This window comes from Synchiropus splendidus, chromosome 19, assembly GCF_027744825.2.
Source record: "Synchiropus splendidus isolate RoL2022-P1 chromosome 19, RoL_Sspl_1.0, whole genome shotgun sequence".
Taxonomy (NCBI): Eukaryota; Metazoa; Chordata; class Actinopteri; order Syngnathiformes; family Callionymidae; genus Synchiropus; species Synchiropus splendidus.
In genome coordinates, this window is record NC_071352.1 from 17,096,883 (window position 1) to 17,119,656 (window position 22,774).

The window sequence follows — 22,774 nt, forward strand, 5'->3', positions numbered from 1 at the left end:
CGCTTCTTCAACGACCATCTCTGATGTTTAGAGTCGACGTCTGAGGAAAAGTCGGGTCACATGTGCGGACCACCGCGTCGTCGGTGTAGGTGGTACAGCGCACGAGACAATAACAGACACTGAGTCACCGACGTTCACCTGACAAATATTTATCTCCGAGGGTGACAGACGAAATGACAGAATGAGGAGGGGACGTTGTCTTTTGGAGCTCCACGACCGTCGGAGATGGTCCAGACCATTAAACATGACCTGGACGGTGCCTTCACTCCTTTTGGAAACACAGAATCCCAATAATAGAAGTCCATATGTCTCAGCTCGACTAGACTGAGGAGCAGGTTTGAGACAGTTGATCAGAGGAGAGATACATATGAAGAGAAGGGTTTGAGATGTTGGAGAAAGCAGCCAACAGGTTTCTCTCAGAACCTGTAGGCCCAATGAAATGGTGAAGTCAGCGACTCGAGACTCCGCAGGAAGGGATTTCAACCAACGTTCGAGACACAGAGGCTGTGTCCCATGTCTCCCCCCTAACACTAGCACTTCTTCTGAGCGTCCTCCACTATGAAGCTGCCTCCGACCACCAAGTGAAGTGACTGACGTCCCTCAGAACTGGGACGACACTTGATGAGGTCACGCGTAAAGACGGCGTTTCATTGGCTGCTGTGCTGTGTTTTGTTTTTGTGGGACACAGTGGAGCATTTGGCTGGCTGACATGTGACACCAGAGAAAGTCAACAAAGGGAAGAGTGCTCCTGGCTACTAACATGTCCCTGTTGTCCTGTCCAACATTGTTTTGAAACGAAGTCCTTTGGTCTCCTGGACATCTCTCCACACTTCATCTTCCCACTTGGTTTCAAGTCAGCTCCGGAGCTCCCTGGGTTTGAAGGGATCATTTCAAGTGGTGAGTGGCCAGTGAGGAGGACTGGGACACACCACACTGACACGTGACGCTCAGAGCCAGTTTGTTTTGTCTCCGATTTCTTCTCAACAGCCTCAAATTCTGTCAGCTGCGCCCTCTTCAGGTCGGTAACGGTAGTGCAGTGAGTGAACACATCCGCGCAAGCAGACTGTGGTGACCACGCCAGGTCATGAAGACCTCAGTCTGGTGCTTCTTCAACCAAGTCGAGAGTGACGGACAGAAGACAGTCCTCACCTGAGTCCAACCTCACACTCCCTTATTGCTTCGCCTGTCTTCGGCAGGCCGGAGTGAACTCAGGTGAAAGGAACTTGCTGTCGTGACCGACGCTGTGGCCAGGCTCTGAGGACGTGGGGTCAGACATGGGTGGACAAGTTTGATGCACCGGTCTGCGTGTGGACGTCCAGCTGCAGCAGATGTGAGATGAGTCAGCTGTTCCCCGCCTGACCGACACACTCTGGCTGCAGCTCATGTCTGCAAACACACAATGCAGCAGAGCGACCATTGACGCCACAGAGGCTGGAGGTGCTAACACACACGGCAGCAGAAGGGTTCAAAACACAGACAACACAAACATAGACTCACAAGGAAGCAGGAGAACTCTGAACTACACACCCACACGCTGCAGCTCAGACACGCTCGTCTTCCTGGTTTCACATCAGCCCAAATATAAACTTGGAGTTGGCAGCGTTACAGGTTGAGTAGGCGGAGACTCTCACACTTCAGGCCGGATCAGGACACAGTGAAGGACAAACCTGCGACAAACACAGCCGATCGAAGTTTACCAGGCGAGAGAGTCCAGCCACTTCTGTCTGCTCCACAAATGTAAGTGGTTTATTTTTTTTCCTTCCGGTCTCATTCGCAGGCGAATGTGTGCGTGAAGGTTGCAGTGGGAGGACGAGTGGGCCTGACACACACACCCACAAACACACGCTGTCAGGCAGTAAAACACAACAGAAGGGAAGCGAAAATGCCTCCGTGGCCAGTGGTGAGCCAGACATGATCACATGACCCAGTGTCGAATGAGAAATCGATCGAAGTCTGCGCTGTGGAAACCAAACAAGCAAAACAAGATGGCGCGAGCACACTTGACAGACAACAAACTGAAAATGAAGTGGAGCAGGAAAACAACATGATGACCACCTGTCATCGTGTCTCCGACTTCATTCACCACTGTCATCCCGGGTCTGCCCCGGGGCCTCCTCCCAGTTGAACATCTCACTCGTCCACGTCCTCATGTCTCACCTGAAATCAACGCCTGCTTCTCTGCCCACAGATGGCGCTGTCCCCGGCTTCAATGGTGGCTCGGCGGGCGTTAGCTGCAGCGTCCAGTCATGAAGGAACCGGTCAGTGTAACCTCAGACACCACAGGAAGTAGAATTAGGGGCTGCTCTCTATCGCCACCTGGATGCCTGCTAGATGACATTGAAAAAAAGATGCATGTCTGATCGTCTCTCAGCCAAGACCTGGAAGATCGTGAGCTTCGTGGTGGCCCTGCCCGGAGTGGCCCTCTGCATGGCCAACGCCTACCTGAAGGCCCAGAACGAGCCGCACGAGCCGCCCGACTTTGTGGCCTACACTCACCTGCGCATCCGCACCAAGGTAAATTTCATCCTAGCCAATGGATGTCAAGACTTGACATGAGCATTTTTCCATACTAATCAAACTAAAGGATACTTGATACTTGATTGTGGGAGACACAGCTGTATGGAAGTTGGGTTCACATGAGCGTCTCCCTCGATCCTGCAGAGATTTCCGTGGGGAGACGGAAACCACACTCTGTTCCACAACCCTCACACCAACGCTCTGCCCGACGGCTACGAGAGCTCTGACCACCACTGAGCAACGACTTGACCACACAGAGCAGCGAGCTTCTGCTGCGGGGCACCTAACAATAAAACCACTTTATCCTCCGAGTGTCTTTCGTGTGACGTCCAGTGCAGTTCAGCCAGCAGCTGGCGGGAGATTTGACTACATCTTTGAAACCCTTTCATGGAGTAGCTAGTACGCTAATGCTAACAAAGGAGAGAAGGCAGCGGCAGGTTTCATGTTGATGTATTCAGTCACATGATCAGATACAAGTGCAGTCCACATGTGATGGCATGATCTACTGTCCAATAACATCTATCTTTACAACATAAACAGGGTCGACCCGACCTGATAGGACCAGTCATCTAGGTCCATTTAAAAAAAACAAAAAAAAAAAGAATTGCTTCCATCAGCATCATTCATCAAGTTTCCTGCACTTGAACGTCAACCGTTCAGCATCAGCTGAGAGCAGCTGAGACCAGCGCCAGCAGGTCCCGCTTCAGTCCGTCCATGGAGTCACATTCCCGGACGACTTGGCGGAGGCCTGTGGCGGCGAGGGCGGAGGAGAGCGGCGCCTGCGGACAGTTCTGATGGCCCAGCAGCAGCAACAAGCAGGCCCGGCCCAGTTCTGGGTAGCTGTACCGCTGGCAGAACTGGTACACCTGAGGAAGGGCGGCCACCAGCGCCCGACTGGGTCCGGACCTCTCGGCTCCTGGGCTCTTCTTTGGTTTTTCAGTCTGATCCCAGTACAGCTGAGAACCTGCTGGCTCGGTTCCGACTGGGTCCGACCTGCTTGTCTGTGTTAATTCAGCTGGATCTTCAGTCTCCAGCGCCAGTTCAGAGGTTTGACTCGCCAGGTTTTCCTCAGGAGACTCTTTTTCCAGCTGTGAGTTTAGCAGCAGAGACACACACAGTTCCTCCAGCGCCACCTGCAGCTCAGACACCAGAAACCTGCAGGCACCAGCCATGGCCTCCCCTATTGGACTCTTCCAGAAGCCCTCCACTGAGTCTGCTGGACCAAGGCCCTCCAGCCTGAGTGAGTCCAGGACACGGCAGCGCCTCCCAGTGTCAGAATCGCAGCTCTGCAGCCGACAGCCGTGCAGGAAGTGCAGCACCGGCTCAAGCATTCCGGTGCTCACGTCTTGGATTCGGATGGGTTGGTCGGCATTGTCCAGAGCTTCTCCGAACCCGCCGCGCAGCAGAGCTCTGAAATACTCCGACCCAACCGGGTGGGAAGCGTCAGCACCGGCGACAGCCTCTCTGTTAGCAGGGAAGCGCGTGTCATCGTCCAGCTGCAGCAGCAGGTCTGAGACCGTGCTGTGATACGGACAGTCGTCGCCCAGACGCTTCCTTTTTGGTGGCGGTGGTGCCACGGTGCTGTCGGAAGACTGCACTCCACCGACGGCCGGCTTTTTATCCAGCTTGGCTCCACCCACTAGTGCCCACAGCGATGCAGCCAGATGAGAGTAGTACAGAGATTGGAGGTCTGAGGTGACCAGGGGGGAGTCGGTCCAGTTGGAGAAGAAACGGGCGGAGTCGTCCGAGTTATCGTCACGGCAACCGAGAGGCAGCAGTGCAGAGTTCAGACCGCCGGAGTCCAGGAGGAGTTTCTTCAGCAGCGACTTGTTACTGTCAGAGAGAAGACATCCAGTCATTCAGGAGCCGATCTTCCTTTCATCGGAACTAACTGGTGGACTGAAAAGCACGGCTGTGTTGCACTTGTCAGCGGTGGACAGAGGAAACCAGAGACGGCGCTCACTCCCCGCAGACATTACAAGCGTGGACAGATATCATGTCGCTGCTATAAATACACGTCTAACGCACAAACAAGTCGGGCGTTCAGCGTCTGCAGTCAGCAGATGTGGTGTGGACTCACCTGCTGATCAGCGGCAGAGCCAGGGCGCAGTTCAGCTTGTCCGACTCGGATCCCGACAGCATCACATGAGCCAGAACCCCAGCACCAAAACCGGACTCGCACTGCACATGCAGGTTGTTGAGCAGCGTCAGGCCTGGGTTCAGAACACAAGGTCAGTCAGGTCCAGTGGAGTTGGTCCCACGGAACACGGTCTTACCAAGCTGCTGGACTTTGGTTCGGACCCGCTCCGGCTGCCGGGTCTCTCCTTGACCGAGGCAGAGGTGGCGGTGGATCAGGGCGACGGCACCGCTGCGGACCATGGCCTGAAGGCAGTTTGGGTTCACGCTGAGGCGGCACAACATCCTCACACAGCGGCTGCTGGGGTCCGGGTGCTGGGTGAGGTAGCAGATCAGGCTGGACATGACGCTGGAGGTGACCAGCGCAGCGCTGGGGTCGGTGGCGTGGGAGAAGCGGGACAACAGCAGCAGGATGGGGGACTCCGGAGTCCAGGGTTCAGGGTGATACGGGTGCTGGTAGGCGACGCTCCGAGGGACCGGAGGTGGCGTTTCAAGGGTCTTGAGAGGCAAAGCCGATGAAGGTTGCCGCTGCCGTCTCCTGAGAGGGGAGGAGAACTTGGATGGAGAGACCGGACTCGGTGCTGCTGTGCAGGGGGTGGTGGCGGACTGACACCCCAGGGTCAGGGAGGGATCAAGGGCTTTCAGCGACGGTGAAAGAGGACCCTCTGAGGACGAAGGGGAGGTGACGATAACGGAAGGCGACAGGTACATGGGGGACAGATTTGAGTCGGGGTTTGGAGAGGAGGACGTCGATGGGATGTGGAGACTCGGCCAGTCTGCATCCAGAAGGTCATCCTCCGAGGGGATCAGTCCCTCAGACACCAACCACGACCTGCAGGAAGAGAACACGAGTGGAACTTTCAAACAGAACCATGTGTTTTGACACCACCTACCTGAGACTTGAAAAGCTGGAGGAGCACAGACCAGGTTCTCGTCCCACATCTTCCTTCTTGGATCCCTCTGGTGGCGGGAAGTCATAAGATTCATAGAAGGGGGAGGAAAGTTCAGAGGAGGACACGGAGGCGACGCTGACATCCATCTTCTGTGCTGCGTCATCCTCATCTCGGGTGAGGTCAACCAGTCGTGCTACGAGGAGGGGGACCAGACCCAGGTCCAGGAGCTGCTCCATGGCCGTCTCATCGAACACAAAATCCACAAAGGCCAGGACGGCCAATCGAGTCAGTGGGTGCGACTGATGCTCCGACAGAAGCCTGATCAGCACCTCCAGTCCTCCGCTCTCCTTCACTTTGGCGCGGTTGACAGCTTCCTTGCAGCACAAGCACAGTGCCTTGAGGAACACGCCTGACTTCAGCAGGTCTCTCTTCACCTCCTCCACGAACTTCTGAATGACCCCGAGAGACCCGACGAGGGGCCGCAGGCCGGCTTGAGCGCACATGTTGGCCAGCGTCTTGAGCGCCAGCTCCTCAAAGGGTTTACCGGACTCCCCCTGCGCCATGACCGTCAGCTGGGCCAGGACTCCCGAGCGGGAGACTTCACGAGCGCACTCTGGCCCACACCCTCGGGTCAGCTCGTGGAGGGCGCGCAGCGCGGCGCGCCTCAAAGCCTGTGGGTATTCTGGGGCGATGAGCGGGGCCACGGCCGAGAGGGTCCCCTGAGTGAGGAGCGAGAGGCGGTGAGCGGGCGTGTCCGAGAGGTAGAGCAGGGTGCGGGCGGCCGACTGAGCGCACTCCATTTTGGGACAGGGCTCTTTGGGGGAAGCGGTGGTGGGCGAGGATGGAGCAGAGGACAGCGACACACAGAGGAGCAGCAGAGGAACACCACCTGGAACATGGGGGGAAAAAAGAGCTTAACTACAAACACGACCTCACAAAGTGCTGCGAAACATGAAAACATAAAATGGATTATGCTTGTCATAAAGGCATGAGGTGACATCATAAGAAAAACCACATCATCAAAGTACAAGTACATCTGGATTCGGCGACAATTCTTGACAATGGAATAGAATCTACCGGATGTAGATTCGTGCACAATATATGCAAGAAACACACTCATCCACCAGGATGAGGACTCACCGGCCGAGTGGATGAGGGCAGAGTTCTCAGAATCCATGGCCAAATTACCCAAAGCCCGAGCAGCTCGGTTCTGAACCGTCTCCAAGGCCACATTTCTCTTCAGAATATCCACTGTGAGATGAGAATCCAGTTAAACCCGACATGGACACAGAGTCGGATGTGAAAGACTTACCAACAACATTGATGCCATCCAGCTTTCGCACCTGTGGAGAGCCAGACATCATGAGGAAACCTGAACCATAAAAAGGTGTCGGGCGCTGCCAGCTCACCTCCACACGCGTCTCCGGCTCCGTGCAGCAGTTGGCCAGAATGCTGAGAGCCAAGTCCAGAGTCTTTCGGGAACATTCGGGGTCTCTGAGCAGGTCCAGCAGGAGGCGAAGGCCGCCTCGAGCTCTGAACCTGCTGATGCCCGCTTTGTCTCCCTTTATGTGCTGGGTCCGGATCGCAACCAGCGCTCGCCATTGAGAGACCCGGGAGCGCTTGTCCTTCCCAGGTTCCTGGTGTTCGGAGCCTGACCTGGGTTTGCAGACGTGAGCCAAACACCAGGTCAGAGAGGACTCGGGCAAGGACGGCTGTGGAGATTGCCGGTGGTCACCTTGCTCAGGTGATGCAGCCATGATTCCCGCACCTGGCCTTTCTCAACTACCACTCACTTTAGTGCACTATTAGAACCAGACCGCAGCATCGTGGTCCTTTACTTTAGAGCATACTTTACTGTCCAAAATGAAATCAAACTGGTTATTCTGCCGGATAACAATGACAGTCTGCATATTGTCACTTTCTACGGATGAGTTCAAACTGCATCGGAAAACAAACCCCTGACGTCGCGGTGGCTGATGGGAGATGGAGTTCCAGTAGCTTCGCTCCACTCGCTGAAAACAGGCCTCCGCCGTCAGAAGGCCCTGCTCCGCTTGTCTAGGAGACGAATGTGCGTTTTCTCCGTGTGTGCTAGTTTTCTACAATAATTCAAGTGGTGCGTTGACATGGGCTCAATCGTTCGGCGCTATTCGCCGCATCTTTTGGTCGGAACAAAAGGCAGCCGTGTGTGTTAGCAGCTAACGCCATCTTTAGCCAAACAACGAGCCGCGGAGGGAGCGGAGGGTGAAGAAGGAGGGACTGAAGAGGTGCAACCCGGGACTTGTAGTTCTGCTCACCGCTGGCCACCGATTCACGCTCCGTTTCGAAAACTACAATTGGATTTGAATGAACGCTTTGCGGCTTCAAAATGCCGTAACGCGCAGACTGTAGTTCTTTATTTACGTCACTCCGCTCTTTCGCCGTTCAAGCCGGCAAAATCCGACTACATTCCCCACGGTGCTCCGCGGCGCTGCGTTCACAGCCGCGTGTGCCTCCATGGGAGCCTGCAGACGTTGTTGAAGTCCTCGGTCGACGCAGCGGTTGTTAGCAGATGCAGCGGATGGATGTGATGGAAACGATCGTAATTCAGAGCGCAGAAGCAGAGGGCAAGGAGGCGGCGCTGTCCGCCGCGGACTCTGACCTGTCGAAAGCGGGTTAGTGGCGACAGATCACGAGGTCACCGGGTCATCGTTGGCGCTGATGAGTTCACTGATGCAAACGGGAACAATCGCGATGAAATGTTTCCTCGTGAATACAGTCAGAATGGAGTCGCAATTTAAAAAAAAAAGTATTTCATAATTCGATTTGGGAGTCCAGTTGAAGTTGGTGGAAGTGGTCACTTACAAGTGTTTTGAGAGCAGTGTTATTGCTGAGCATCGGTGACTCTTCCTTGACTCTAGTGTCCCAGGTGACTTTGACTCTTGAGGACCTGTGGTTGAACGGCTGCTTCCTGCGGTCTGAGTGGACTCATTTCGGCTTCTGTCCTCAATTTTGAACTGACTGTATTTAAGAGCTTCCTACTTTGTTCATGCTCTGCCCTTCATCCGTCCACCTGTGACTGTGGCTTTGTAGTTGTGCTGGAGCAGCGACTTTCAGAGACACCATTGCATTGCTGCACAGAGATTGAGGAAGGGCCACCCTCCTGGTCCCGCCCGGCCAGGATCAGAAAAACCTCATTAATCCTGAGGTAAAACATAACACGCTCTGAAAACAACAAAAATAGCAACGTAAAATGCAAAAGAGTAGGAAAGAGGAAAAGAAGGACTATGTACAATGTGCAAAAGTAAAAACAGATTGAGATGCAAAAAAAGGTACCAAAAATAATCCAACAGGGATGAATTGTCAGTTGTAATAGTTTTATTGCCACAGGAAGAAAGGACCTCCTGTGGCGCTCAGTCTTTGGACCTGTTGGATGGTCTGTGGTCACCAAGGCCTCAGGACTGCAGGGCTCTCCTCCACTCATCTGACCCTCTGTTTCCCTCAGAGTTCATCTGGACATTGCAAGCAACGTGGCACCTCGTCAACATGCGACTAGAAATGGAGCAGGCGTTCGACCAGCCGGTGTGTAAGAAGAAGAAACTCTGGGACGTGGTGTCGGACAAGGTCAACGCCAAACTCAGCGAGTCCAGCGACACCAGCGTCGCGGTCAGCGCGCACGAGTGCGACCTGAAGTGGAGGAACCTGCTGGCGACATACAGGAAGAACAGGGAGCGGGTGAAGAAGCTGGGCGTGGCCGCGGTCCACTGGCCCTTCTTCAAGGCCATGCACCAGGTCCTGGGGAGGAGCAGGGACCAACCGCAGCACAAAGTGGAGCAAGCGGTCACGAGCAAGAGGTTCACCCCCATCCTCCCCACACCCCCTCCGGTGGTGACCGCATCGCCCTGCGCTTCACGAGCGCCTCAGGACGTTTTGCAGCTGTACATGGAGCTGCAGGAGAGGAAGATGAACATGTGGGCTCAGCAGAAGGCTCTGGAGGAGAGGAAGATAGACGCCATCAACAACCTGGCGCAGGCCATCGCCGGCCTGGCTCACAGGAGCGGCACGCAGGGTCACACGGACGGACAGTAGACGGGGCTCTCAACTGGGACTCATGGACGCAAATGACATTTATTTCAACTCAATGATGTCAAACACCCGGCACGGGGACCAAATCTGCCCGGCAACATCATTCCATGTGGCCCCTGAGAACTGTAAATAAAACTTTATACCAATTCAAATAACAGGACTATCAAGAATTATTTAAAAAATCTCTTTCATGCAGTGTCATGAGCTCCTGCACAAGGTGAATACCAGCTCCTACAACCCAAGCAACGCTCGCTTCCTGCACTAACTTGAGTTTAGTCGGAACAAAAGCTCTGCAATTGCGCTCCGTCTCTGTGCTCCCTCCTCACTCTCCTCCCCAGGCTCACAAGCGTCCTCCTCCTCTTCAACCTCAGCCCCTGGCGCCTCCTCTCCTGCCTCCAGAAACACGTTATGGAGCACGCAGGCAGTCACGGCTATGTCTTTGGCACGACTGAAGCTGGCTACATCCAGACACGTCAGTCTTCGGAAGCGGCTCTTTAGCCCGGCAACGGTCCGGTACAGGAGGTGGAGGTGCTGCTCCAGGGTTCTGTTGAAAAGCTCCTGCACGGGTCCCTGGCAGGCCTGGTACGGGGTCAGGATCTGAGTTGTGAGGGGAAACCCGGCAGCTGCTACAAGGCAGGAAGAAGGTGGCATCAGTTCCGGGTTCTGACATAGCTTGAGGCTCAGGCCGGTGCCGCGGTCCACTTCGGAGCCTGCTCTGACCTGACAGTGGAGGATTCTCCCTCTGTGGTCACAAACCAGCTCCAGGCAGATCCAGGAATCTGGGTCTCCCTCGGGTCTCTTCAGTGAAGGCTCCTGGAGGTCCAAGTGTTTACCTGCAGGCCAGCGAAGAGGAATCCGGGTGTGTCCCAGGACTCCCAGGACCCGAGGAGCGACTTGATCTCCCTCCTTTTCCAGGAGATGGTGGAGTGGCTGCATCAGCTCAGCAGCCTCCTGACCTGGAGGTCCACAAAGGACAAGTTAGACTTCAGGGTCTTCACAGTGGAGGACGATGGACTGACCCACGGGCCACCTGATCTTCTGATCTGCCAGCGTGATGACACTCTGACAGAAGGACGAGAAGATCCGGTGGATGTTTCCTTTCTCCACATGGAAGCGGGTGGAGACGCTGCGGTAGCTGACACGCTCCCTCAGCAGCGTGAGCGACAGACGGACGTTCAGCGCCTGCATCACAGTCAGGCGAGCTCGTCCACTCATCCGAGCCTGAGCCTTGGTGCCCTCGATCAACGCTGCCACGTGCTGGCGGGGGAGGGAGGACGATCGGGTGGGTCAAAACAAAACAAACATCGCACCACAATTAGTGGGACTCACTTGATTCGTGATGCAAGATTCATATTAGGATTGCCATAAATACACGACGTCATGATGCGTTCACGGTCACGCTGGTTTACCTGGACCGCAGCATCGTCAGCAGCCGGCGGTCCCCCGCGCTCGGTCCTCTCTTGTCCGCTCCGCCGTCCCACCGTGTCAGCGCGTGAGCTCCGCGGTCTCCGGAGAGTTCCGACCTGCTGCAGCTGCACACGCGCGGGGCTCGTCTGGACCGTCCTCAGCAGCTCAGCTTCCAGGAGCTCTTCCACCGCCTGGTCCAGCCGCTGGTCCAGCTCGACCTCTGAGAGCGGCTGCCACTCCCGCTCCAGCAGGTCCAGCACGGCCCGGGCCGCCGACACGACGCAGTCGCCGGCTTCCATGAAACGAACCGAGCCAAACACAGCGTCGTGCTAAGCTAGTGCTAACAATGCTGCCTTCGGGGTAATCCGAAATCTCGGCTTCCCTATTGAATACCTGACTTCAATAAATGTTTAAACCAAATAGGCTCCATCTCTTATACAACTAGTTAAATGCTTTCATCGTTTTGTTATTGAAATCGTTAAAAAAAATTAGAACAATATTACAATTTAAAGTATATTTCAGGCCTTTTAATAAAGCTATTTTATATTTCAGACTAGCGCTTTAAATTGTGTGCACACACAATGGCAACATTAACATTGATAAAGCAGGTCTTTGTTTATAACTTGCAAACATTTTGCATTTTCTCAGAATCCGTGTTATAAACAACATGACACTTTTACTTTCAGACAAACTTCAACGATGTCCTGCTGATGATGATGGGGTGCAAAAGATCCACTCCAAACACACACGAGATGCAAAACACCTTTTTTAATCTTAAATCAATGCACAGTTGATTCATTTTCACAGGACTCATCAGCCCCGAACATCGACTGCAGGATGAATAATTCTCAGTCACAAAACGCTTTAAATATGTGGACACATTCTCTTTTGAAGATTTAGAAGGAAGGTACAGAGTTAAATTAATGTTTCTTCTCCCCGAGTCGACAGCCCTCGGGGCCGCATGCTACAATCACGACTTAAAAAGGACTTTAATTTGTTCTGATTCAAACAGCAGGTCCATTTGGAGCTCAGTCACACCAGCGGCCGTCTCAACCTCGAGCCAGACCTTCTACCGAGAGCTGGCCCCTTTCGTTTTCAAACAAACTAATAGTTCAAGACACAAACAAGAAGCCTAAAAACAGAGTCCACTCCAACACTTGAGCCAGCCACGTGACCAACTGAGCACAGGTGGCGACGCAGCTCTGACCTCACCCCCGTATGAAGACTAAATTAAATACGAGGTACGTTTTTTTCTCCCACAGTTCATCGGTGGATGTCTGCCGGGCTGTCAGGGCCCTGACATTATTCTAGCATGCGTTCTGGACAAATGAGGCGCCCGACCTCTCACGCACGCGCACACGCACACGCACACGCACACACAGTCACACACGCGCTGAAGATCTGACCTCTGCCAGGTAAAACTCAACCAATGAGGCAAATATTCACTCCCCGGACCACCCACCTCCCTCCCCACCCGGGTCATCCCTCCGGCCACTCCCTCACTGGACAGCTTGCTCATTGGCTGTGCTGCCCGAGTCCTGCGGCTTCATGACGTCCGGTAGCTCTGGGGGGGTGGAGAAGGACTCGATCTTCAGCTGCTCAAATGAATCATCTGACAGAAAAAAGAGAGCACAGCGGTGAAGCAACACAGAGATGCACTCAGTCCCACTGAGAGGTTTGACTTTCAGGATCTGTTTCTGGAGTTAAAGCACTGCCGAGTTCAACATCCACTTTTATCCTCAGGGTCATCTGACGCCATAAAGATTCCCACAAGCAGTTGACTAGTCTTTTCTTGCTGAGGACTCCTCAAGTGTGAGTCATTTAGCCAGACCTGGTTCTCACATGAACAAACTTGCCCCTGCTCTCTTCTGTGCCGGTTGACTCCACTCAATCACACTTGATCTTCAGAGCCACGGTGGGAGTTGTGGGACTCACCTCGCAGACGGAAAGCTAACCCCACGGTGGCCGGCGCCTGAGGTCGGGCCGTCTGGTTTGTGAAGCCGCAGTTCCCAAGAGTCTGACTGTCGTTCAGCAGCATGTCATCCTGAGGGGAGACGTTAGAAAACGTGACTCCCAAGAACGGTTGCATGCACGTGTTCCATCTCCACAGACCAATGAGATGATCGCCCAGCTTGAGATCAATAATCCATCAAAGCTAATTGTTCACATTTGCTCACCTTGTACAGCCTCTGATCTTCAGGCGGCCTCTTCAAAATTCCCTCCACGATTCGCTTCAGCTCATAGACTGTAGACGACTCTTTGGCGTCGGTGAAGATGGTCGTCTTGTGACGTCGGATCATAAGAAAAACGTCCTGGAGGCAAAAGATCATTTAATCATCATTACTACTACTGAAAATCCATCCATTGGCGAAGTTACCATTGTCAGCCGTGTGATTTGAGTGGGAAAGCAGCTTCACCACACACAGATTTAGATCTTTAAAAACATCACCGGCTTTGTTGTGCCTGGAAAAGCTGCTTTCAAAAGTCTGGTTCAAAGTGGGAGTTGAACTGAAAATAAACTGAAAGCTTCAAATGAAGAGGAAGGTTTTTTTTACATCATCACTCCGTGACATTGAAAGGTGGACCTTGGTCATTCAAGCTTCCATTCAAACACCGAGATTTTAGATCAGAAAACCCAACACTGTTGTGGCAAATGGAGATGCAATGAAGACAGAACCTCTGGGTCTAAATGTAAACAAAATAGCCATTTCACAGTCAATGGAAATGGCGGTCGTGTTGTACATCAAAACCAGTGTCATTAAACAAACACTGAAGGTGAAATGACACACTGCAACCAAAACACCCGGTAAAACTTGAGCATGTTGTTAGCCTCCATCTTTCGTGTTGTTTTACTAAAACAAGCGCGTCACCGCCTGTTGCTTATTACAATGTGTTTTTATTTGGACTAGAATGGAGATTTGTCATAAATGAAACCAAAACTGGAACTTAATATCCGACGTTTCAAGAGCCGCGGTGCCCACAGCGTCGTGACGAGTTAGCTTAGCATTAGCCACATTAGCAGTCGCCTCGATCTCGTCTTAACGACATATTCGTTCATCAGAGTCGCTGTCATCGGGACATAGGTGAAAACATTAAATCACATAACGTTTGCTTTTATTTCGACAAGCTTTGTGGTGCTTTCTTGAGTGTTTAGTCAAAGTTGTGCTGTAGCATTAGCAGCGAGACAATAGCTGCTGCCGACTTCAGAAGACGTCAGTACACGTCTCTTATTTCAGTTTAATCCACATTAACTCTGAACGGCGAGCACACTTTAACACCTGATCTATTTGTCAAAAACAGACAGAATCGTTTATACATCGGGAGATAAGAGCAAAACAAAGGCAGCACCAAGATCGTATTTGTGGTTCCGCAGGAGAAACATTCATTTAAACGGACGTACAGTCGCTCAAAACACTCGTCCCAACTTAGCTCGGTTGTTTCCACACCGAGTGACAAGGCTGTGTTACGCCAACTTACCATTTCTTGCGGATGACTGCACACAAGAAATAAAAACCAGCTTCGCCGCAACGACTGATCACATACGCATGCAGTACCACATCTAAGCTGCAGGGGGCGACCGTCGGTGTTTTCACAGCTGACTCACAGAGGCAGCTGCCGTCGTCACGTGACGCCATCATCTGCAGCCGGACTCACCTGCTGCTCTGTTGGAACTCACACAATCGTTTCTGTCAAAGTAGCTTTATTAAAATAGCCATCCAAAAGTGTCTTGGAACACAACGGCAGAACTATTGCGAATGACATCATTTGGACAATACAGTCTCATGAGTGCTTTTGTTTCTCCACACGAGATCACGTGACCGCGTCACGTGATCACAAATGCACTGTCCTGGATCTTCATGCGGTCGAGCTGCAACACAAACATCCGTCGTCAGTCACAAGCAGAGGTTTCCTGGGCGACTTGCTGACCTGTGGTTCACGGGGCGATGGCACAGACTCCACACCTCCGCAGCACAGCACGGAGAAAGGTCTCCTCCTGGTGGTCAGGTCCTCTTGGAAGCACAGACTGAAGACCTGAGCAGGAAGATAGACGTCCCAGTCAGAGGCGTGATCCTGGAGCAGGCCGTTCACCATCCTGCCACAGAATGAACATGGAGAACAGAAACGGCAACACGCAAGTCACGTGACAGTCGAGTCAGCACTGACCTGTCAATGACCTGCTGCGTGTCGGCATCCACTCGTCCCGCCTGTTGATGATGAACCAACAGAGGAACCGAGATGGTCAGCTGATCCTGCAGCTCTGTGTTGATCTGAAAAACACGGCTGTTTCTTCTGCTACAGTTCAGGGTGACAAGTGCTCACAAGGACACCACGTTCGGAGTCCAACACTCACTTTGCTGACAAGCTCCTGAGGGAGGCGGGACAGAATTCCCAGTGGGAAGCCGAAGTGAGCGATGACCTCGGACACGTTCTTGGCGACGAGCGATGGCAGACACGACTCCAGCGGAGCCGCCTCAACCCACTTGGAGAAGAAGTCGGTCATGGTCAGGAGGTACCTGTGACCGCTGGGCGTTTTAGGCAGGGGTCCTCTCAGGTCCAGACCCAGCCACTGCCACGGCCCCGTCACCTGAAACGCACATCATTCCTTCTGCTGGAGCTTGTCATTATCATGGCGATTTCAAACTGCAGACTTACCTCAATCACATTTTCAGGATCCGAAGATCTCACCTGAACAAACCAACAAGTGTTGATGACAGAACTTTAAATCATTGGACGGAACTCTTGTGGACTTACACCAACACTGTCATCTGGAGCCCAAAGTATATCCTGAGGGCAACAGAAGAAACACATTAAAACATGCTCAAGAGTGGAGGGACACCCCGGACAGGCCTCCAACACATGCAGACAACAGGTGAACAGAGCGGTCACCTGGGTAGCACAGTAGTCTCCGTGAAAGAAATGAGGGAAGGAGTCGATCTTCATCAGAGATTCGTCCACAATGACTCGCCACTTTTCTGAAGGAGCCGAGTCTTCGCTGCTGAGAAAACAGAAGCGCATCAGGACAAATGACACCACTTGGAAAGCAGAGCAAAAATCCTGGCTGAGCTCCAGTGACAAGGCTTTGTGTCAAGTATTTCACATGCTTTTTAAATAGGTCCTGAGCAACATTGAAGCTTGTTACCTGGCTGCATCATCCTCTGACTGGCTCGACTGTTTGTTCTGAACGATGGACTTCGCTGCTGCAGCTTTGACCGCTGGGCTCTGCTCAGGTGACACAATTGTCATGCGGTGAAACCAAGCAGCCGGACAATCTCAGCGTACTCACCTTCTGCCTTCCATTTCTTGTACTGGATGGAGCCTGAATGAACGAGAGACACGTTCAGTGATGACACAGAGGCCGGTGGTATCAGAGTGGAGCGCTTGCCTTCGCCTGGTTCTCTTCAGGAGACTCGAAAATGGTCGGAACGGCCTCCTCTCGTAGGGTCACGCACTTCCCTGTGCGGTCGATGAACTCTTCCTCAAAGTGACGGCTGCACAGCACGGAGAAGCGGGACGGGGTCCAGTCGTCCCACTTCATGTTCGACAGCCACTTCTTCAGCCGCCGCTTGTTGTAGAGAGGAAACCTGGACAGAGGCGTGAAACAATTCCATTCCAGTTAGCTGTGTAGTCTTGGAAAACACCAGTGAACACGGGAATACTAGCCAGCAATAACAGAGTGGGCAGTCCGAGACCAAAAGAACAACAGGGCTGAATTCATAGTTACGTTTGAAAACGTTGCAGGTCAATATATATAGGTCAATATGTCGGGAAAATCAGAAAGAGATGTTGTTCTTCAATTTGTATTGATTTTTAATTCCTTTCATTAGCAAGACGGAGACCAGAAAAGCGAAAGAAGGAATCGACAGATCAAATGGTGTTCACTCCTTCAAACGTTTCAAATGCCGTTGTAAGATGCTGTTTACGTGTTAGCTTTGTTAGCACTTAGCTGCCCGCTGCACGGGGAAGACAATTGCAGGCTAAAAAAACATACTCACTTAAAATACTTCACGTCTGAATCGCTGGGGTTGTCGCAATTATACGCGCAGTTGTATCGACCCATTTTTGGACAGTTTGAGTGTAAAGAAGACAACTTCTTAATGCTAAATCAAGTTTGACTTGATGCACCGTCACAACAGAAATATACCTTTCAAAGTAAAAGCGCGACAGTTGTGTCACTGGAGAATGTGTTCACTCAGCCCCAATCACAGACATTGTATTTTTAGCATTAACTTAATGCATTTTGTTCGACAGTATACAAACGATATTCGTTTCCCCAAAAGTAGTTAAATCCATGACTTCCGTTTGCAATTGACCTGAAGACGCAAACTTCACCAACCGGAAGTCAGTTTTATTCAGTTCGACAGTCGACAGCGCCACCAAGCTGATTTATACAAAAGCAAGAAAGTAACATACAGATACTGCAAGTCGAATGAACTGCTCCCAATACAAAGATGAATAAAGGAAATAAGGAGAAATGGCGGGCACAATCAGGATGGACGTTTACACAGGTCTCGTTCAGATGGACATTTCAGCAGAATTAAAAGGAGTCAGCTTCTTTTTATCTTCCACTCCACCCTCCACTCGTCCCAGTCCAGCAGGGTCCGCTGGGTGTCCCACCCTGCCGCCTCCAGACCTGCCAGGGACATGACAGGAACTCCATGAGTGACAGCTTGACCTCACAGTGGAACCTTCAGGAGGTCCAGTGGGTCCATCATCAACAGCTCTCGCTGCAACTCCTGCTGCTCACCTTTGAGAAAGTGGGGAAAAATGCTGTCCATCATCGCGTGACTCTGCTGCACCACATCCCAGCGTGGACCTGACAGCATCCCTGTTTAGTACTGAGAGCCACTGAGCAGCAACACATGCAGCTGCTGCTGCTTCTTTTACCTGTTGATGACTCTGTCAGTGTGGCTCTGATCCACAGTGCCTGACACATGGCTCGGATTTGCTCCTGCACTGACGCCTGTGGTCCCAGACACACAGAGATGTAGCCTGAAACATGAGCCAGACGTGCTGTGAAGAGTCTCCCATCCACTGCCGTGGCGCTCAATCCACTCCACATACCGTGTCTCACTCCCAAGAGGAAAGGGCTGTCATCCTTCCACACAGCCAGGCGCAGCATCTCCGGACTGTAAAACCAAGGAGGAATCAAAAGCAGGTGAAGTGCTGAATCAACAAAAGCTGCTCACCTCTGAACGACGTCCTGCAGCTGCACACCAAGTCTGATGGGCGATTTTTTCCTGAATTCTGAATGAAAAAAATGAGACGGTTGTACGTTTCAAGAGCGCAGTTTGGACTTCTCACCAAAGAAAACCGGCTCCTGCCGATTGGCTTCAGCAGGGCTGAGAAGCTGTTTGTCGTCCAGGTAGCGCTGCAGGACGATGGACAGGCGCGCCTCGTTGAGCGTTTCCATGACGACCGAGCGCACCGCGTTGTAGTTGGCGACGAGGTGGAGGACGGTGAAGAAGAAGAAAAGGCTGAGCGTCAATCTGAGAGAGAAAACGTCGTCAGCTTCACTTGAAGCAGCAAGTCAGAGCTTCCTCTGGACACTCACGCCGGGTTGTCCGTGACCAGTGGGATGAGGAGCAGACTGACCAGCAGGCCAGCCAGGTTCACCAGCGTCTCCTGAGAGGGCCATGCATCAGCTTCAACACAGGCATTCAGATGCTGTTCAACTAGACTCGTGTCATGCAAACACCTGACTGCCGTCTTTTGCAGATATGTCAGCCATGTTGTCCCGGCGAGCCTGGTGGACGGTGAGAGCCGCCCTGGTGGCGCCACCTGCGACGCCAACCACCGACTGCAAAACATTAAGCCAGTGGTGCGTTCAGTCGCTACAATAAAAACATGCAGAGCTGATCTTCATTCTAATTCATTTCCTAGCCGTGCTGGGCAGACACGCCCCCGGCAACCAAGAGCAACACACAGCTCCGTATTTGAAGAGCCCGACACCTAGTTTCAAACCTTCTGCGAATATCACAATATTCACGTAACTTCTCAGCATCTGATCAAAGTCACATCTGCACCTATCAAAACACTCCACATCTCAGCTTGTGTCGCCTTGTTTTGTGCAATTTAGATTAGAAGAATGAAGCAGCTGAACTCCACGCTGCAACTGATGTGGTGGTTCTAAAAAGCCCCTGGGGCTCCAACAATCTACCTTGAAGATGCCTGAGGTGCACATGATGAAGGTGAAGCAGGCAGGACAGTAGGGGGCCAGGATCTCCATGAACATAGCCACATCATTGAGGACGTCTGCGAAGAGCCTACGGACATTTTTCTACGTTACATTGAGACTCATATTTGAGTCAACAAACCATGTTTGTGACACACCTCCATTTCTTTGCCTCAGAGTCCAGCTTACTCCTGAAAAAAAATTAGTAATAAATCATTTTTCTTAATGGTTGTGCTGCCTTTCATGTCATTTTGTTTTTCGAGGGATTTATAAATAAATACGGTACAGATTTTTTTTTTAAATGTAGAAAACCACGTTCACCCTTTCATCCAGGCGAAGAGGATCCGGCCCACCATGCTGGTTCCATCTGCAGTAACACACGTGGGTGAATGACAACGATTACTTTCCTGACCGCAACAGTTCACCTCTTAACAACCAGGTCACAGTCGCCGCGGCAACCGTCGCCTCCTGGTTTCCAACCCCGACTCCCCTCAGCGCCGCCTGAGTGGCCAGAGTCCCGGAGAGAGAGCTGCAGAAGGCCTGAGGACAGACACTCATGCAATATCACTCAAGTTGGAGGGCGACGGCAACAGAAGAGGAGGAGGATGAACCTGGAGCGTGTCCCAGAACTGGTACTGCAGGTAATCTCCACTGACGCTCTCAGGGTATCCCTGAGGCAAAAACACGCTCTGAGAAACAAACAGAAAAGATGAACACCAAGCTCATACTTGTTCAGTGTATCTCGAGTCATTTACCAAAAATTCAATGCTGCATTAATGACCAGACTTTCACCTTAAAGACTGCCAGTAAGGCGTTTCCTCGGTGCTCGGCCTCGCGTCCTTCCCTCCTCCTCTCAGTCTGTCCATCTTTCACCACATACTGCCACGACGCTTCACTGCCATATCGCTCAGTGGCCCAAAGCCCCGCAGCTGCCTCCATGTGGACCACACCACAGAACACCGCAGACGTGCCACCAGTTCAGTTCAGCCGGTCAGTTTCCAGCGCTTCAAGCACAACTCAGGGTCTTGGTGAGAAAAGTAACGTAACACGATCACTTACAGATGCGGCGTGTTTATATAGGAACACAAAGACACAATGGTGTCTCAGTCATTGAAGCAGCGTTCATGAATTGTTAGTTAAAGCTCACAGGTCGTTGACGTGTCCCGTGTTTTCGACCACTTCCGTATTTTGGCCCCCCGTCTGAATGTGAAACGTTTCTATTGGTTCACCACGACAGAGGGCGGAGCTTACAAAGCCGCACTCGGAACTCCTTTTAGGCATTTTTTTAGTTTGTTTTTGTTTTTGTTTTTTTTCCTATTATTGCGGCGCTTAAATAATGTGGATATTATTAACGTATGAATGTGACAGAGTTGAGATGGACAGTATTATATCTATTATTTAATTAAAATGATATTGCTTCCTCACCAACTTCCAGCTACGTCTGCAACATGTCCGCTTAACTGTTAAGTCAAATCTTATCTTCTACACTTTTGACTGTGATAAAATGTGACGTGTGTAAACCTGGTTTAACGGTCAAGCAAAGATCAATAACAAATCAAAGAGCGTATGGCAACACGTTGAGCCACATCACGGTGTGTCCCCATGAGGGAATGAAGATGATCCTCCGTACTGCTTTACAAAGAGCCGTGGGCTGTGAGAAGTGCGGTCAGGTGGACGCTAACCAACACTGCTGAGACTGCTATCACCTGGCCTGAGAGCCAAGACAAACACGGAGCCCAGATGAAGAGGGGGAGCGAGTAAACAGCTGCAGTTGAGTTGATGATTCACTCTTGGATGAGGAGGAGAGTCGTCTGAAGGCGAACCAGCAAAGCTACAGCCAATCACCCAGCCTCCAGTTATGAACACACGTGGGACGTTCACGTCAGGCACAGGGGCCCATTTGCAGCCTCTGACCTAAACACTGAATTCTTCTTCCTGAGTGTGCATGAAGCAGTAGTTCTGGGTTCTCAGTATCCTTCCCCTCAAATGTGTCCCAAACGGAGGTGGTGATCAGCCTGGACTTCCCACAGAAACAGCTTATCTCTGGCCCACAGAGAAGGACCCTCAATAGCAACGGAAGTGAGTTTCATGGCTTCAGGCCAATGACCCCAAACGCTCGGGAATGTGTTGAAAACCCGACCTGAGGGAGTCGTTTTCCCAGGAAAGGGAGGATAAGAGCAGGTGTAGGAGGCGGGTGCCTGAGCAGCAACAGGGCGTGGAGCCGTCACACACAGTTTCGGTCACTTAACAACTTATATGACTCTGCCGGAGCACGAGTAGACATTTCACTTTGATAAGGAAAGACGGAGGGGACGAGCTGCTTGAACCAGACCCAAGTAAGTCGTGTTGAACTCAAACTCCTCTCTGATCAATCCTGCTACTTTTGTTTGTTACGAGCTGATGTGAAACAAGCTCTGCATTTATCATCACTCTCTGGTTTGTCAGACCAGTTTTCTGTTGAACCAACAGAGCGACAGCATTTTTCTGAGCGTGTTCAAACATGTGTCGCTGAAGGGAACGTCTCAGGATCTGCGTGTTCCTCAGTGTCCACCAAGGTGGCTCAGATTCTGTCTGGCTGAACATTTTCTATGGACAGCAGTTGCACTCCTCAAGACTTTCTGAAGAGAAAGTGCCTCCGCTGTCTGACGGTTGTTCCTCATTCCTCTGCGCATGGGAAGTGGGGAGTCGCCAGACTTACAGTAAGAGGAGCTGCTTATAAGAAAGCAGAATCTTGGCTCAGCTGATCACACCACTGAAAGAGGTGCAGCAGTCAGAAGGTAAGTGGGTCAGTAGAGGAGGGAAAGTTCAAGCTTGTTGGAGTCGGAAGGAAGCTCTTCATGATGGACTGTTCCCGAGTTAGAAATGAAGATGTTGGAGGACGAACTGTGGAGGTGACTATAGACAGGGGTCTGTGTTTATGACGACGGCGACGTTGACATAGATGGCTGTTTCGATTGTTTTCACTTCTTGGCTATTGCTAAACCAAGCAGTTCTCCTGCGGTGGAACCAGTTTGTGAGGGCCAACCAGCCCATCACGTCGGGAGAGGCGGGGGAGGGGGGTTGAGAAGGTTGCCCATCCCAAGTGAACGCAGTCGAAGGTGTGCAGAGTTTGGGACATCACCCGGCGAGAGACACAAACACCAAAACTCTTTCATGATTCATGTTCAGCTGACAAGAGCGTCCCGTTGTTTTGGACCTCGGTTCTCAAGGCCTTTGTCTTTGCATCTTCACAACTTCCACAAACCTGCTGACCTGTCTGCGCTCGTGCTGGAGTTAGTGACTTTGCTTTGTGCATGGTGGTAGTGGCAGTTGGTTGGCGTGTGGAGCTTTGGTGCTGAGCTGGTGTATTTGGTGAGACACAGGTTGTTGAGGCGACGAAGGGGAGCTTTTTTAGCGGTGAGGACTTCGGTCACGGGGTCAGGAGATGGTCGAGGACAAGGGTTCTTCTCCTTTCTGATCTCGGGGCTCACCTCTTCCAGAACAAACGGGCCCGGGCCCATACAAGGAATAGAACTGATTCATGACTGGGATTTCTGATTTTATTTGTGTTCAATAACCATACATAAGGTAAACAAACGTGTGTTTA

The 22,774-nt window shown here is 51.9% G+C and overlaps 7 protein-coding genes across 15 annotated transcripts; 2 read left to right on the plus strand and 5 right to left on the minus strand.

Moving 5' to 3' along the window:
• Positions 1 to 1,523: 1,523 nt before the first annotated feature.
• Positions 1,524 to 2,825, plus strand: LOC128750733 (cytochrome c oxidase subunit 6A, mitochondrial). Its single transcript, XM_053851184.1, has 4 exons — positions 1,524 to 1,737; positions 2,189 to 2,258; positions 2,372 to 2,514; positions 2,662 to 2,825. Exons 2-4 carry the CDS (start codon positions 2,189 to 2,191, stop codon positions 2,752 to 2,754), a joined length of 306 nt encoding a protein of 101 aa, XP_053707159.1. The 5' UTR covers positions 1,524 to 1,737; the 3' UTR covers positions 2,755 to 2,825.
• Positions 2,826 to 2,936: 111 nt separating this feature from the next.
• On the minus strand, positions 2,937 to 8,512 carry armc5 (armadillo repeat containing 5). Its single transcript, XM_053850967.1, has 8 exons — positions 8,388 to 8,512; positions 6,956 to 7,400; positions 6,859 to 6,889; positions 6,687 to 6,797; positions 5,547 to 6,435; positions 4,794 to 5,485; positions 4,598 to 4,730; positions 2,937 to 4,350 (listed from the first exon to the last, which is right to left on the minus strand). Exons 2-8 carry the CDS (start codon positions 7,301 to 7,303, stop codon positions 3,180 to 3,182), a joined length of 3,375 nt encoding a protein of 1,124 aa, XP_053706942.1. The 5' UTR covers positions 7,304 to 7,400; positions 8,388 to 8,512; the 3' UTR covers positions 2,937 to 3,179.
• On the plus strand, positions 7,688 to 11,206 carry si:dkey-66i24.7 (uncharacterized). Of its 2 annotated transcripts, none has more exons than XM_053851161.1 (2): positions 7,688 to 8,197; positions 9,028 to 11,206. In XM_053851161.1, the coding sequence occupies exons 1-2, from the start codon at positions 8,095 to 8,097 to the stop codon at positions 9,609 to 9,611; spliced, it is 687 nt and encodes a 228-aa protein (XP_053707136.1). In that variant the 5' UTR covers positions 7,688 to 8,094; the 3' UTR covers positions 9,612 to 11,206. The 2 variants fall into 2 exon arrangements, with proteins under 2 accessions (XP_053707136.1, XP_053707137.1); XM_053851162.1 differs by having other exon boundaries at positions 8,048 to 8,730.
• Positions 8,516 to 11,336, minus strand: LOC128750678 (uncharacterized). The gene is made up of 3 exons (XM_053851094.1): positions 11,018 to 11,336; positions 10,628 to 10,865; positions 8,516 to 10,564 (listed from the first exon to the last, which is right to left on the minus strand). The coding sequence occupies exons 1-3, from the start codon at positions 11,312 to 11,314 to the stop codon at positions 9,870 to 9,872; spliced, it is 1,230 nt and encodes a 409-aa protein (XP_053707069.1). The 5' UTR covers positions 11,315 to 11,336; the 3' UTR covers positions 8,516 to 9,869.
• A 432-nt stretch (positions 11,337 to 11,768) lies between these two features.
• elob (elongin B) lies at positions 11,769 to 14,575 on the minus strand. Of its 2 annotated transcripts, none has more exons than XM_053851180.1 (4): positions 14,493 to 14,575; positions 13,193 to 13,327; positions 12,951 to 13,059; positions 11,769 to 12,627 (listed from the first exon to the last, which is right to left on the minus strand). In XM_053851180.1, exons 1-4 carry the CDS (start codon positions 14,493 to 14,495, stop codon positions 12,515 to 12,517), a joined length of 360 nt encoding a protein of 119 aa, XP_053707155.1. In that variant the 5' UTR covers positions 14,496 to 14,575; the 3' UTR covers positions 11,769 to 12,514. The 2 variants fall into 2 exon arrangements, with proteins under 2 accessions (XP_053707155.1, XP_053707156.1); XM_053851181.1 differs by lacking the exon at positions 14,493 to 14,575 and adding an exon at positions 13,393 to 14,467.
• A 134-nt stretch (positions 14,576 to 14,709) lies between these two features.
• Positions 14,710 to 17,178, minus strand: zgc:153292 (uncharacterized protein LOC100003014 homolog). Of its 6 annotated transcripts, none has more exons than XM_053851102.1 (11): positions 17,009 to 17,178; positions 16,399 to 16,597; positions 16,300 to 16,332; positions 16,156 to 16,235; positions 15,903 to 16,008; positions 15,768 to 15,800; positions 15,669 to 15,701; positions 15,367 to 15,600; positions 15,180 to 15,283; positions 14,939 to 15,108; positions 14,710 to 14,883 (listed from the first exon to the last, which is right to left on the minus strand). In XM_053851102.1, exons 1-11 carry the CDS (start codon positions 17,071 to 17,073, stop codon positions 14,777 to 14,779), a joined length of 1,164 nt encoding a protein of 387 aa, XP_053707077.1. In that variant the 5' UTR covers positions 17,074 to 17,178; the 3' UTR covers positions 14,710 to 14,776. The 6 variants fall into 6 exon arrangements, 5 of the variants coding, with proteins under 5 accessions (XP_053707077.1, XP_053707076.1, XP_053707078.1 ...); XM_053851101.1 differs by having other exon boundaries at positions 15,903 to 16,011; XM_053851103.1 differs by having other exon boundaries at positions 14,943 to 15,108; positions 15,903 to 16,011; positions 17,009 to 17,138.
• Positions 17,179 to 17,498: 320 nt separating this feature from the next.
• On the minus strand, positions 17,499 to 20,384 carry rusf1 (RUS family member 1). Of its 2 annotated transcripts, XM_053851092.1 has the most exons (15): positions 20,336 to 20,384; positions 19,981 to 20,212; positions 19,800 to 19,877; positions 19,614 to 19,728; positions 19,510 to 19,555; positions 19,347 to 19,379; positions 19,174 to 19,279; positions 18,712 to 18,813; positions 18,568 to 18,638; positions 18,318 to 18,502; positions 18,203 to 18,260; positions 18,078 to 18,142; positions 17,901 to 18,005; positions 17,761 to 17,829; positions 17,499 to 17,646 (listed from the first exon to the last, which is right to left on the minus strand). In XM_053851092.1, exons 2-15 carry the CDS (start codon positions 20,125 to 20,127, stop codon positions 17,561 to 17,563), a joined length of 1,266 nt encoding a protein of 421 aa, XP_053707067.1. In that variant the 5' UTR covers positions 20,128 to 20,212; positions 20,336 to 20,384; the 3' UTR covers positions 17,499 to 17,560. The 2 variants fall into 2 exon arrangements, with proteins under 2 accessions (XP_053707067.1, XP_053707066.1); XM_053851091.1 differs by having other exon boundaries at positions 19,981 to 20,369.
• Positions 20,385 to 22,774: the final 2,390 nt, after the last annotated feature.